The following is a 15,466-nucleotide window of genomic DNA, read 5'->3' on the forward strand; positions in this document are numbered from 1 at the left end:
TACATTTAGGCTTCTTCCACACAGTCTGTCAGTGTGATCTGATCTTATGTCTGACTCCACAAAGTCATCATGATTAAAACGATTAAAATGTGGAAAACATCCTGTTAAGACACATTTAGAACAGGAACAGGAAATTAATGTCTGATTACATATGTTATTGAATGGACATTTCTAATATAGTGTAAATATAAATAAAGGAAGATAAACAAAAGAAAAAATGTCAAAAATAAAGATCTTTAAAATAAATCTGTAACAAAATAAAACTGATATGTAATGTTTGCAGTAAATAAGTTTAATAGGGTGATAATTTTATAGTGTGAACATTTAAAGAACTACACTAATCTAAAACTGATTTATAATGTTAATCACATCTGGACTCACTGAGCCTTTTTGCAGTTCCTCACAGCTGGAATCAGTCTCCGTCGTCCCTCCCATGATGTGTTGAAAATTGTTCAGGTCCAACTCATCCAGAACCTCCTCTGACATCTGCAGCATGTAGGCCAGAGCTGAGCAGTGGATCTCAGAGAGTTTCTTCTCTGATCTGTTCTCTGAATTCGGAACTCTTGGATCTCCTGATGAACTGAGAGGTCGTTCATACCCATCAGACAGTGGGAAGATGTTGATGTTTCTGTCAGGAGAAATGTTGGGCCCTGTTCATTTTTCTTCAGGTTGTTGATGGCTCTCTGGATTGATTTCTGGGCTGATCTCTGTCTGACCCACAGACCTCTTAACAGTCCCTGGTTGGACTGCAGACAGACGCCATGAAGGAAGCGAACCATCAGGTCCAGGTGACCATTTTTTACTCTCCAGGGATTTCTCCATGGGCTCTGTTCAGGAAGACCATCCAGACTTGAGTCATTGTAGTTTTTGTCCCAGAAAGTCCTCCAGCACCTCTGTCTTCCTGTTGGTGTAACAGTGGATCATGTAGACTGCAGCCAGAAAAATCCTGAACACTCAGATGGATGAAGCAGAACACCTTGTCCTGGTACAGTCGTCTCTCCTCTTTAAAAGATCTGTGTCAACACTCCTGAGTACACTGAGGCTGCTTGATATCGATGCCAAAACTCTGTCAGGTCCCGATTCATAAAAGATCAGGTTTCCTTTCAGCAGCTGATCAAAAGACAGTTTTCCTAGAGACTCAATCATCTCCATGGTGTCTGGACTCCAGAGTGGATCTGTCTCAGATCCTCCATCATACTTGACCTTCTTCACTTTGGTCTGAACCACCAGGAAGTGGATGTACATCTCAGTCAGGGTCTTGGGCAGCTCTCCTCTCTCTCTGGTTTTCAAAACATCCTCCAGAACTGTAGCAGAGACCCGCAGAAAACTTGGGATGTGACACATGATGTGGAGGTTCGTGATGTCTTGATGGGGGGAGATGATGCTGCTGGCCTGCTCCTCATCTCTGAATCTCTTCCTGAAGTACTCCTCCTTCTGGGGGGTCAGTGAACCCTTGACCTCTGTCACCCCTGTCAACACACTCAGGAGGGATCTGATTGGCTGCTGCAGGTCGTGTGGTTATCCAGAGGTGAGCAGAGGGAAGCAGTTTCCCCCCTGATTAGGTTTGTCAGCGCACATCCACTGAGGTGGACTCTGTAACATCAGTCATGATCTCCCGTCTTGTGAAGTCCAGAGGAAGTCGACACTCATCCCGACCGTCAAAGATGAACACAACCTGGAACTCTTCAAAGCTGCAGATTCCCGCTTCTTTTTGGTTTCAGTGAAGAAGTGATGGACAAGTTCCACCAAGCTGAACCTTCTCTCTTTCAACACATTCAGCTCTCTGAAAGTCAATGGAAATGTGAAGTGGATGTCCTGGTTGGCTTTGTCTTTTAGCCCAGTCCAGAGTGAACTTCTGTGTTAAGGACTGTTTTCCCAATGCCAGCCAACTCCCTTTGTTTATCACTCTTCTGATTGGTCCATGTCTTCCAGGTGAGGCTTTAAAGATGTCTCCTGGTCTGATGGTTGTTTCTGGTCTGACTAGTTTCCTGGATGCTGTTTCAATCTGTCTGACCTCAAGTTCATCACTGACCTCTGTAGTCTCTCCCTCTGTGATGTAGAGCTCTGTGTAGATCTCATTCAGAAGAGTTGAGTTTCCTGCTTTAGCAATCCCCTCAAACACACACTGGAACTTCTCCTTCAGACTAGATTTGAGTTCACGTCGACAAACTGGTGCAAAACGTTCTGAATGAACAAAAACAAATAAGATCAGTAAATATATTTCCACCATTTCCTGAAAGAATGTGTGATTATACTGTATCTTGTTCCATCTCTTGTTCCATTAGTAAATATTTAATTCATTCATCAGGTTCAATGTTCATAGAAATCCTCTTACTTCTCTGCAGACGATCAGCCAGCTCCTCCTGCTTCATTCTCCTCAGGAAGTTCAGTGTGATCTTCACAAATGCGTCTCTGCTGCTCCTCCTCTGCTCTTCATCCTCACCCTCCAACACCTCCTCATCCTCCCTCTGACTCTCTAAGCATTTTTGGGCAATTGGACTCAGATTCCCTCTGAATCTTCTTCAGCTCCCTTTTTCACAAAAGTCACAATGTTGTCCTCCAGCAGCTGGAAAAGAAAAACTATCTGAATGACAACCAGACTGAAATCATGGAGACAAACATCAGATCCATGTTGGACAGACTGACAGTCCACTGGTCTACAAAGAGCAGCATGGAGATGATGGAAAGTAGTTGTTGTCCATGTACAGACCTTAAATATGGAGTCCAGCTGTGTTTGATGCTGATGAACAGACTGATCACTGAGAACATTTAAACTCTGCTGCTTCACTCTGTGAATGAATCATCAACAATTATTTCACATTATTGTCTCCACCATCTGTAATCAATGTTTGTTTTTCCTCACAATCATAAAGAGTTAATGATTGTGTGTTGTGTCATAAATAAATCATCTCTACTGTGATATTAATAAAGAGATGAAACCACTGATCAATTCTAAACCTGATGACTGAGAATCACAGAACGTCCACATGTCTCAGTCATCTGATTTTTTTGTACATGAACTAGTTTCATAAACGTCTCGTCTCTGCTGAACTGTTTTCCTCTGAGTCATAAAATGACAGATATAGAAGACTAGTTCTGTTCATATCTGTCAGTGATGATTTAAATGAATTTATATCTTACTTCACGAAGGAAGGTAACAGCCATTCAAAGTTAAACAACCAATCTCTCATCATAGAGCTGGGTTTTACGTTGTGGGGTTTTTGTGAGTCTGGTTTCTGTTGTTTCCTGGTTAAAGGGGAGAAATCCTCAGTTTATCAGGTTTAAACAATCAACAGATGAAACTTTACTTAAAGTCCAACAGGAATATTATCACATACATAGACCCAGAAAGCCTCTGACATCACACAGTAACCTAGTCTAAAGGTGCTGCTTGTGTTACCAGTCGATGATGACAACATAAATTTTCCACAGTTAGTTCAGGACGTATTGTGGCTCTATAGTAGCAGGATTTACTCAAAAGTACATCTGACCATGATGTTAATTTTAAATTTATAACTTACTTCTTCACAGTTGAGGGTTCTTGTCCTTTAAAGGTAATGAGTTCATCCTTTGATCGATCACTCTTCATAGACACACAGCTGGGTTCAGGTTTCTGCTGCTTCCTGATGGATTGAGAGAAATTCACTAATTATCAACATTCAACAAGTCCAACAAATTCTGAAGCTTCACACAATGAACATAATATTTCACATATAAACTCCAGAAAAAACGGTTATTATTTCTTTACTTCTTCACAGTTGAGGGTTCTTGTCTTTTAAAGTTAATGAGGTCATCCTTTGATCGATCACTCTTCATAGACACACAGCTGGGTTCAGGTTTAAAGTCGTCAGATTCTTCTCTGTGATGGATTTCCCAGGGGACAAACATGAAAAACATTATCTCACAGTTACTGAAGCTGCTATTTAAAAAATAGAAAGAGCAGATCACTGTGGAACAACTGGACCACTGAGACCAGCTGAAAACCTGACTGAAACAAGGGGGGGCTCACTGACTTCTGTACTTCTTATAACATTATCTTACCTTTTCTCAGATAAATGTTGTTGTTTAAAAATGCTGTTCTCCACTCAGAGTGGTTTTAGAGGGAGGGACTCCCTCCTCTCTGTCCTCACACTGATCCATTCTGCTGGATTCACATCAGCTCACACACACTTTCTACCTTCACCTGCAGAGGAAACACAAATCATTCAAATCCTTGACATCATTTCTGCTGTAAAAACATCAGCTGCTCCTCCAGTGACTGGTTCTTATTTTCTGTTTCATATCAGATGCTGTTCTTATGAGTCCACTTTCTGTCTTCTACTATCAGTTGTTGTTTTTCTACTATCAGTCCAGTAAACTGAGTCATGAAGCTGCAGAAGTGAAAAGCAGTTAAACACAGATTGAAACTTCATCTACAAACATTACAGAGCAGAAACTAAGAGTAAAGTTACTGAAAACAAAGTTTAAAGTTTAAAACTAAACTTGCAGTTTATTTAACCAGTCCTGAAACAAATCCAACAATTCCCTCTCCACACAAAAATGACAAAAACGTCTGAACACACAGAAGTTCATCTGTTCATCCTCTGTTGATGTGTTCTTCTTTAGCATTTTCATTTCTAACAGAATATTCTGGTCACAACCAGCAGATGATGACATTTACAAAAAAATAATAACAGTTATGACCTGACTCAAGAGGCGCATTAGGTGACAGATGACGGAGTTATCTGTCACTAATAATGGTTTATTTCATTTAAAAGAAAACAAAAAGATGACAGAGACATTATATAATGAATTATAAGATGAACACAGGTGATCTAAGGATTTTAAAATGATCTGAACCTAGAAACATTTATAATCACATAAACAGATAATATTCATTGATTTCCTTCTGGAAACACTCGTCTAATCGTTTCTGTGTTGTAGGAAAAGACAATCTGCATCAATGTGCAGCTGAAAAACACATTACGATGCCTTTCATTCATAAATATTCAGTGACTGACTCCAGATCAAACAGGTCACTGACGGGATTTAGTGCTGAAACAGTGAACAGCAAGAAAACCAACATTAATGTCCCATTTTCCCTGAATGCTCTCTGAATGATAAACTGAAGTTAACTACCTGTAATGTTTAGTTTAGTATTTTAATATTTAATAGAATATTTCGGTCATATTAAAATACTGTGTAAACATCTTTCTATGTCATATTGTAGAAATAAATTCAAAACATCAGTGACTGTTCAAATAACTGTGACGGAGAAAAGATGAACAACATGGAGATCATTTAATGACACAGACAATAAATATGTTTAAACTATTTAAACTGCCTCCAGTGGTCACTGTCAGTAACTACATCACATCCAGGGGAGATTCTAGGGTCAGAGCTTTATAATACATTTTATAATAATAACACATTTTATTTAAGAAGCGCCTTTAAAGTCACCCAAGGACACTTTACAGAAAGACAGAGATGAATACAACAGTAGATAGACACAAAGAAACAGTATTCAAACATCCAAATACAGAAACATAGAATAAGCAACATTCAAGCAGTGAGTAGGAACAATAAGTGCACAACAAACTTAAAGATATGAAGGTTAATAAAGCCCTGCAACAAGAGACAACATCATTCTATTTATTAAACCAAATACTTTCTACTATTGTGCTAAGTTTGTGGGTCATCTTATCATATACACAACTTTTAAAAAACATTCTTATTTTTAGGGGTGTTAGGACAAAAAGATGTGAATACAGATGATATATAACAATAATAATAATAATTTTGTAAAAGTGCTATTCTCTGATGAGAGGAGGAGAGAGGAGTATAATCGATCGTCTCTGTCCTACTATCACATTTTATTTTGAATAAATAAACACTTAATATCATGTGAAATAATATTCTGGTGAATATTATGAAGGTTCTTCATCAGAAATGTTATTGGGGAAACACGTTGTTATCATGACGAATAAATCATCTAAACTAGATCAAACTGAAGCGGAGTGACGTCCGTTCACCTGAATTAATGCGCGCTCCCGAGACACAGCTGTTTCATGCTCACACACAGACAGACACAAAATGGCGGATAGATTTATAGTTTCCTCCTTCATCCCGACGTTATATTTTCAGCTCCGTCTCAGTTAACGTGAACTATTTCTAAAGTGTTGTTATGTTGTTACTGATGTTGAACAGTTAAACATAATAAACCTTCACACCTTCAGACAGAGTTTACACAGAGAAAAAGATCTGTGACACAACGTGGTGAAAGTGAAAGTAACTTTAGACTTAAATCTGAGGCTGGATCCAGATTAATGAAGATTTAATCATTTAATTTAATCTGATCATCGTACTGTTTGATTCCAGTGAATCATTTATCTAATAATAAAGTAGGGCTGATCTTCAAACAGAGTGATAAAACTTAATAATGAAATAAGAAGTGGGAAAATCTTCTACAAACATTACAGAGCAGAAACGAACATTAAAGTTACTGATGACAAAGTTAAAGCTTTAAACAAATCAAACTTACAGTTTATTTAACCAGTCCAGAGAGATGAAGAAGACTCCACTCCAACAAGGAAACTGAACAGGTGAGCTATACTTCAGGAATGAGGTGAGGTTTTACCTGTGACAGTGATAGAACAGGTTAGACAGGAGAAGATTTTTATCCGTCCAACATGTCTGTTGTTGTTTCTGTATCAGTGTGTTCAGGTTTCAGTTTGAATATACCAGTTTAATAATAATTACACAAATTACAACATTAATGCTGATAATTATGATAATATGTCACAGGAAGTGCTTCCCTTTTGATACTATAACCACATTTTCATGTTAACACAGATTGTCAATGCAGGACTGGAGTATTTTACTACAGTCTGGTGCTTTTACTGAAGTAAATGATGTGAATAAATCCTCAGTGTAACTAAGCTGTCTGCTGCGAAGGATTCAGTTTGGTTCCTCCTCATCATAAACAGACATAATGTTGACTGACGGCTTCGGGAAACTCTCATCTAATAATTTCTATGTTGTAGTAAAACATGGCCTTCAGTGTTATATCTAAAAACTTGCTTTCATTCATAAATATTCAGTAAAAATTTTTCAGTATATTATTGATGGGATTTGGGGGTTTAAACAGTTGAAATGCAAGGGGAGTCGACAACATGACGTCAGTGACAGGTAGATACAGTGGGAGAAAAATTTTTAAAAAATATTAGGAACAGACGTAGTGTACAGCAGTGAACCACTGTCAGGCTAAAGGTGAAGGTCTAAATAAAAGCTTAAATATCATATTGTCCCTGAACGGTCCTTGAATGATGAAGTGAAAGTGGAGACACAGTAAGATGATGACTATGTTCATCTGTTGAGCTTCTGTTGTTGTAATATGTTGTTTGGTGTTTTATTTGTTTAATAGTGTATTGTGGCCTTTATGGAACTGGTTATGTTTATTTTAAGAAACTAAATAAGACTCTTTGAGTAAAAATCTTCTCTTCTTAAACCATAGATTCAAATCAATGTTTAAATGACCTGTGATGGAGAGTTGTCTCCCTCTGGTGGTGGTAAAGTGAACTGTAAGGCATCCACGATCACTGTCCTCTAGTGGTCACTGCTAGTAACTACAACTGTCCACATCCAATAATACATTGATATTTTTCTACAGTTTTGTCAATGACAATGACACAGTTGTTTGTTTCCACATTTTTTATTGGAGTTTGTACCAAAGGAAATATCAAAGATTTTTTATTTGGAATTAACTATATTTATTCTGACACTTTATTTGACAAGTAATCTGTTTTCCAGGTCATTTCATTGAACTCTGACTCATAATTTCCTAAAACATAATCTGTTATTTACCAAAATTTCCTCGAAAAACACAAACAACCAAAAACCAACTCTAAAAAATGACTCTGGCCTGCTGTACATTAATGAATCATCTTTAATCATCTGCAGATTAAAGCTTCTGAAATGATGATTTGATGAAAACAACTGTTCTAAGACGCTGGAATCTACTGAACGGAGACAAACAAGTAAAGACAGACGTGAGAATGCCAACAATGAGGAAACATCAGAAAGGATGTTGATGTGGCAGGTTTCTATATTCCTGTGTTGTCTTTTTTTTGTTAGGAGTGGTATTATGTGTGTTAAGTATTTTAAATGACTCCAACCCTCACTCACCTCAGAGTCTCAGTCTACAGTCTGGACTCTTCACAAGATCAAGAAGCTGCTTCAAAATCTGAATCCTTCAGGTTGTTTCCAGAGCTATAGAGAAAAAATTTGTTTTGTTTTTTCTCTATAGCTTGCTTTACACTCATCGCACTATAGTTACACTTTGTGGCCACTAGATGGGATAAACATACTGAATTTGGGCAGAGACTGAGATTAGTTTTACTTGTATCGCTCCATTTTTTCCATAATTATTATCAAGAAAGAAAAGGAAGGATTGTTGATGTTGGCAACTTTAAAACAGGATATTTGTTTTTGTTTTTAATGTGTCTGAATAATTCAAGAGGAACTGGACTTCATGTGTTGGTACTGTTAGAATAAAGTGGTTATAGTTCTGTTAATGGTCTTAAACAGTGGTGTAGTCTAGTTTATTCTAGTGGGTATACTCTGACTGTTCCCCTCCCAGCCTCGTACACCCCCGTCCTGGAGCAACATCTGTCCTGCAGCCCCCCCCAGAGCAGCGCTGCTCCAAAAAAGGCCCCACACAAGAACCACCAGGCTCATTAATGCATAAAGTCTGGATCCACACATAACTGAGGTCATGAAAGACTGGTTATGTATTATCTGAATGTAAATGTGTTGGAAGCAACACAAGATGTATAAAAAGACATGAAACAGCTTTGGGCTTTAATTAACCACTGAACAGACAGTGACAAGACAAATAAGTTTGAAATAAAGAAAAAGGGGCCTAGAGCTGTTTGTGGTTTGTGTTTTGAGGACTGGATTTTAAAGGACACCCACTCCTCAGATGTTTGACGCCCTTTCCTCTGTGAGGACGCCAGTGGATTTTTGTTGCAGTGCAGATACACAACCTGGAGGTAAACAACAACATCAGTAATGAACATTATGATCCATTATTGTCCTTTTTGTATCTATATTAGCATTAAGACCTGCTGAACAGAGACACAACTATTAATGAACTGTTTACAATCTTCAGCCATGGAGAAGAAAAGGCCTGAAAACTAGACAAAAGGAGGAAAAACTCAACTATATCCAACACATCAGTCATTTAATGGTGAACATGGGGCCTTAATTAATGAGACGACAATGAATTCACTTCATTTTTATGAACAACTTTCTGAATGAACTACATTAACATTTGAACACAGCGTTAACTTTGTACATTTAAACTGTTTCTAGCAGCTTTAAATGTCGTCTAATGTTTCCCTAACTTTCCATTTCTCCGCTCTAACCAAGGAGGCCTGTTTTTAAATTCCCTCTCCTGACTCTCACTCCACAAGGCTGGCCAGGTCCAGTTCTCATCTACACAAACACACACACAGAGCAGCAGCAGCAGCAGCTCCTTGATTTCAAACAAACCACCAGTGACTAGTTTTAGGTAGAATTCAATGAGCCAATCAGCTGCTGTTCCAATAGTGGTGACTATTATTCTAACATACATGAGCTCCACTTACCAGGTAGGACGACAGCGTCATCAGCTCTCCTTCCCTACCATCTCAAATAGTGTCACTGGGCTTCCTTTTCTTTCTTCTCATTGTTTTTTCTCCACATTCCTTCTCCACTGACGAGCGTTGGACCAGTTCAAGTTGTCGATTCGTTCCCGCCGCACAACTTCACTGCTTCCTTGGTAGTTAACGTCGGGTCCACGTCACGCTTGACGGAAGCCCCCATGGTCCAAAAGTGAACGCTTGGTAACACAGAGAAGGTCCATTTATGAACGGGAAAGTGAAGTTGTGTCACTAAACCAGGCTAATACGTATCGTTGTGTGTTTTTCAGCGGTTAGACGACAATTCAGGAGCTTTTCTAGTGGATATACAGCGTTTACCTGCGTATCACATAGACTACACCACTGGTCTGACATGGAGAAACATGTGGATGAAGCTCTCCTCTTGACTCCACCTCCCAGTAACATGGTCCAGTCAGAGTCTCTCTACACACAAGCTGCTGCTGATTCAACCTCTGGATCATCAGGACTCAGCTCATCCTCTCTCAGCTCACATACCGTCCTGTTTAGAACAATGGCCAACATCTGGAGAGAGAAGAAGAAATAACAGAGGAGATGATTTAGTGCTTCATCTCTCACTCTACACGTATTCAGCTGAAGGAGATTAACAACCAATCAAGGCCTAAATCAACAGTCCCAATGTTTAAAATGTGAATATCTGCGACTTTTCTTTCTCATCAACTGAATTTGATAATCTTAGTCACATCTGGACTCACTGAGCCTTTCTGCAGTTCCTCACAGCTGGAATCAGTCTCCGTCGTCCCTCCCATGACGTGTTGAACTTCTTCAGGTCCAACTCATCCAGAACCTCCTCTGACATCTGCAGCATGTAGGCCAGAGCTGAGCAGTGGATCTCCGAGAGTTTCTTCTCTGATTTGTTCTCTGACTTCAGGAACTCTTGGATCTCCTGATGAACTGAGAGGTCGTTCATCTCCATCAGACAGTGGAAGATGTTGATGTTTCTGTCAGGAGAAATGTTGGACATGTTCATCTCCTTCAGGTTGTTGATGGCTCTCTGGATGATTTCTGGACTGATCTCTGTCTGACCCAGCAGACCTCTTAACAGTCTCTGGTTGGACTGCAGACAGACGCCATGAAGGAAGCGAACCATCAGGTCCAGGTGACCATTTTTACTCTGCAGGGATTTCTCCATGACTCTGTTCAGGAAGACATCCAGAGATGAGTCATTGTAGTTTCTTCCCAGGATGTCCTCCAGCACCTCTGTCTTCCTGTTGGTGTAACAGTGAATCATGTAGACTGCAGCCAGAAACTCCTGAACACTCAGATGGACGAAGCAGAACACCTTGTCCTGGTACAGTCCTCTCTCCTCTTTAAAGATCTGTGTCAACACTCCTGAGTACACTGAGGCTGCTCTGATATCGATGCCACACTCTGTCAGGTCTGATTCATAGAAGATCAGGTTTCCTTTCAGCAGCTGATCAAAAGACAGTTTTCCCAGAGACTCAATCATCTTCCTGGTCTCTGGACTCCAGAGTGGATCTGTCTCAGATCCTCCATCATACTTGACCTTCTTCACTTTGGTCTGAACCACCAGGAAGTGGATGTACATCTCAGTCAGGGTCTTGGGCAGCTCTCCTCTCTCTCTGGTTTTCATCACATCCTCCAGAACTGTAGCAGAGATCCAGCAGAAGACTGGGATGTGACACACGATGTGGAGGCTTTGTGATGTCTTGATGTGGGAGATGATGCTGCTGGCCTGCTCCTCATCTCTGAATCTCTTCCTGAAGTACTCCTCCTTCTGGGGGTCAGTGAACCCTCTGACCTCTGTCACCATGTCAACACAATCAGGAGGGATCTGATTGGCTGCTGCAGGTCGTGTGGTTACCCAGAGGTGAGCAGAGGGAAGCAGTTTCCCCCTGATGAGGTTTGTCAGCAGCACATCCACTGAGGTGGACTCTGTAACATCAGTCAGGATCTCAGTGTTGTGGAAGTCCAGAGGAAGTCGACACTCATCCAGACCGTCAAAGATGAACACAACCTGGAACTCTTCAAAGCTGCAGATTCCTGCTTCTTTGGTTTCAGTGAAGAAGTGATGAACAAGTTCCACCAAGCTGAACTTTCTCTCTTTCAACACATTCAGCTCTCTGAAAGTCAATGGAAATGTGAAGTGGATGTCCTGGTTGGCTTTGTCTTCAGCCCAGTCCAGAGTGAACTTCTGTGTTAAGACTGTTTTCCCAATGCCAGCCACTCCCTTTGTCATCACTCTTCTGATTGGTCCATGTCTTCCAGGTGAGGCTTTAAATATGTCTCCTGGTCTGATGGTTGTTTCTGGTCTGTCTAGTTTCCTGGATGCTGTTTCAATCTGTCTGACCTCATGTTCATCATTCACCTCTGCAGTCTCTCCCTCTGTGATGTAGAGCTCTGTGTAGATCTCATTCAGAAGAGTTGAGTTTCCTGCTTTAGCAATCCCCTCAAACACACACTGGAACTTCTCCTTCAGACTAGATTTAAGTTCACGTCGACAAACTGGAGCAAAACGTTCTGAATAAACAAACAACAAATAAGATCAGTGAATAGATTTCCAACATTTACTGAAAGAATGAGTGAATATACATTTACTTGTTCCATCTTTTGAGACATTAGTAAATGTTTAATTCATTCATCAGGTTCAATGTTCATAGAAATCCTCTTACTTCTCTCCAGACGATCAACCAGCTCCTCCTGGTTCATTCTCCTCAAGAAGTTCAGTGTGATCTTCACAAATGCCTCTCTGCTGCTCCTCCTCTGCTCTTCATCCTCACCCTCCAACACCTCCTCATCCTCCCTCTGACTCTCTAAGCATTCTGGGTAATCTGGACTCAGATCCCTCTGAATCTTCTTCAGCTCCTTCTTCACAAAAGTGACAATGTTTTCCTCCAGCAGCTGGAACAGAAAACTATCTGAATGACAACCAGACTGAAATCATAGAGACAAACATCAGATCCATGTTGGACAGACTGACAGTCCACTGGTCCACTACAAAGAGCAGCATGGAGATGATGGAAAGTAGTTGTTGTCCATGTACAGACCTTAAATATGGAGTCCAGCTGTGTTTGAGGCTGATGAACAGACTGATCACTGAGAACATTTAAACTCTGCTGCTCCACCCTGTGAATGAATAATCAACAATTAGTCTACATTATTGTCTCCACCATCTGTAATCAATGTTTGTTTTTCCTGTCAAACATAAACCACAGAGAGTTAATGATAGTGTGTTGTGTAGTGAATGTTCTGATCAGAATAATCTCTACTGTGACATTAATAAAGAGGAGAAACCACTGATCAATTCTAAACCTGATGACTGAGGATCACAGAAAGTCCACATGTCTCAATCATCTGACTTTCCAAACAGCCGTTATTTTATCACTTTACCACAAAATCAGCGACTTTGTAAATTAATTAATGTCTTACTTCATTGAAGCAGATAATTTCCTTTTAAAATTAAACAACGAATTTCTCTTCTTCGAGCTGGGTTCATGTTTTGGTTCTTGTGAGTCTGGTTTCTGTTGTATCCTGGTAGATGAAGAGAAATCCTCAGTTTATCAGATTTAAACAATCAACAAATGAAACTTAACTTAAAGTCCAACTGGAATATTATCACATACATAAACCTAGAAAGCCTCTGACATCACACAGTAACCTAGTCTAAAGGTGCTGCTTGTTTTACCAGTCGATGATGAAAACATGAATTTTCCACAGTTAGTTCAGGAGAGACGTATTGTGGCTCTATAGTAGCAGGATTTACTCAGAAGTACATCTGACCATGATGTTAATTTTACATTAATTCATAACTTACTTCTTCACAGTTGAAGGTTCTTGTCTTTTAAAGTTAATGAGGTCATCCTTTGAGTGATCACTCTTCATAGACACACAGCTGGGTTCAGGTTTCAGCTGCTTCCTGATGGATTGAGAGAAATTCACTAATTATCAACATTCAACAAGTCCAACAAATTCTGAAGCTTCACACAATGAACATAATATTTCACATATAAACTCCAGAAGACGGTTATTATTTCTTTACTTCTTCACAGTTGAGGGTTCTTGTCTTTTAAAGTTAATGAGGTCATCCTTTGATCGATCACTCTTCATAGACACACAGCTGGGTTCAGGTTTAAAGTCGTCAGATTCTTCTCTGTGATGACTCCTAGGAGACAAACATGAAAAACATTATCTCACAGTTACTGAAGCTGCTATAAAAACTAGAAAGAGCAGATCACTGTGGAACAACTGGACCACTGAGACCAGCTGAAAACCTGACTGAACACAAGGGGGCGCTCACTGACTTCTGTACTTCTTATAACATTATCTTACCTTTTCTCAGATAAATGTTGTTGTTTAAAATGCTGTTCTCCACTCAGAGTGGTTTTAGAGGGAGGGACTCCCTCCTCTCTGTCCTCACACTGATCCATTCTGCTGGATTCACATCAGCTCACACACACTTTCTACCTTCACCTGCAGAGGAAACACAAATCATTCACCTGAACATCAAATCCTTAACATAATTTCTGCTGTAAAAACATCAGCTGTTCCTCCTGTGACTGATTCTTATTTTCTATTTCATATCAGTGTCATGTGAAGTCAGACCACAGAGATGCTGTCATCAGTTTCTGTTCTTCTATTATCAGTCCAGTAGATGAAGTCAGGAAGCTCCTAACGATGGACTCTTTATTGTAGTTATGGACTTTAACCAAACAAAGTTCAAATCTGTGCTAACAAAGTTTCACCAACACATGGACTTTGAAAACCAGAGAAAACAACATTCTAGATACGTCTGTGAAAGTTCTCAGTTATCCAGGTCATGATTTATCCAAAAACACTGAAACAAGGACAAGAGGACTTTCTTGAAGACAATTAGTCCAAGTAGCTTCTTCAGTTCTAAAGGAGGTGGATGATTAAATAGACACATCAGAAACTGACTAGTGTAAAAACTCTGGTGAATATAAGGAAGTTGGTTTAGACTTTTAGTTTGCTGCTTCGTCCTGATCTTAGACTTTCAGCTCTGACTCAGTTAATGTGAACTATCAAACAGATTTCTGCTGAAACTAAGCTGCTGACATGATATTAATAAAGAGTAAAACATTAGAAACTGCAGATCTTACCTTCAGATGGAGGTTTGAAAATGTAAATGTTTAGATTAAAACTTCCTGCTGCACCACATTTGTTGAAGTGAAATTTTAATGGAAGTTTTCAGGGAGGAGTTTATGAGAACAGCAACGTCATGAGTCTCTGCTGACATACTGTAAGTGTTTCTTTCAGTGTAACATCTGTTCACATATAGACCATCATTATCAGACTAAACATTAGAGCTAAAATACTCCAGTAAACATGTAACATCACTGTGAACATCAGTATTATTGGATGTGGACAGTTGTAAGTTACTGGAGGGCTGTAGTATTGATGATTATAAATACCTCATGTCTTTTACATACAGTGTGTTTACTGAACTGGTGTCATGCAGTTCATAACTTTACCACCAGAGGGAGACAAACACAATTTACCAGACTGAACATGTTCAGGGTTGGTACTATTGATCCTTCTGCCTGTCACTCATATGTGAACTACAGCTGTATAAATGTGTGAGCCGCTGAAGTCTGTCTGAAGAGGAGAAGAAAGGTGGAGCCAGGACGAGACAGCGAGTCATCACTGAGTCCTTCAACAGTGTCTTTCTAGGAGACATTGATTACTGACTTCAGTTTGTGTGTAGACATTCAAACACTAGGAGTTCACCACATTCTTCAGACTAGAGAATGACATTTTATTCAAGTCATAATAAATATATACAACAATTC

At 39.6% G+C, this 15,466-nt stretch overlaps 1 protein-coding gene and 1 long non-coding RNA gene across 2 annotated transcripts; both read right to left on the reverse strand.

The window, feature by feature from the left end:
* Window positions 1–8,969: 8,969 nt before the first annotated feature.
* Window positions 8,970–12,503, reverse strand: LOC125000994 (protein NLRC3-like). The gene is made up of 5 exons (XM_047576862.1): window positions 12,332–12,503; window positions 10,394–12,179; window positions 9,999–10,202; window positions 9,627–9,859; window positions 8,970–9,023 (listed from the first exon to the last, which is right to left on the reverse strand). Exons 1-3 carry the CDS (start codon window positions 12,366–12,368, stop codon window positions 10,184–10,186), a joined length of 1,842 nt encoding a protein of 613 aa, XP_047432818.1. The 5' UTR covers window positions 12,369–12,503; the 3' UTR covers window positions 8,970–9,023; window positions 9,627–9,859; window positions 9,999–10,183.
* A 252-nt stretch (window positions 12,504–12,755) lies between these two features.
* Window positions 12,756–14,046, reverse strand: LOC125001089. Its single transcript, XR_007111501.1, has 3 exons — window positions 13,989–14,046; window positions 13,699–13,821; window positions 12,756–13,575 (listed from the first exon to the last, which is right to left on the reverse strand). It is a non-coding gene; the product is annotated as an uncharacterized LOC125001089 (long non-coding RNA).
* Window positions 14,047–15,466: the final 1,420 nt, after the last annotated feature.

Source organism: Mugil cephalus, chromosome 23 (assembly GCF_022458985.1).
Source record: "Mugil cephalus isolate CIBA_MC_2020 chromosome 23, CIBA_Mcephalus_1.1, whole genome shotgun sequence".
Lineage (NCBI taxonomy): Eukaryota > Metazoa > Chordata > Actinopteri > Mugiliformes > Mugilidae > Mugil > Mugil cephalus.

Excerpts from the sequence above, each read along its gene's own strand:
- LOC125000994 (XM_047576862.1), bottom strand. The coding sequence starts at position 12,368 with ATGAACCAGGAGGAGCTGGTTGATCGTCTGGAGAGAA. Across the intron at positions 12,180-12,331 it reads GGTTGATCGTCTGGAGAGAA|AACGTTTTGCTCCAGTTTGT; the intron begins GTAAGAGGATTT and ends TTGTTTATTCAG.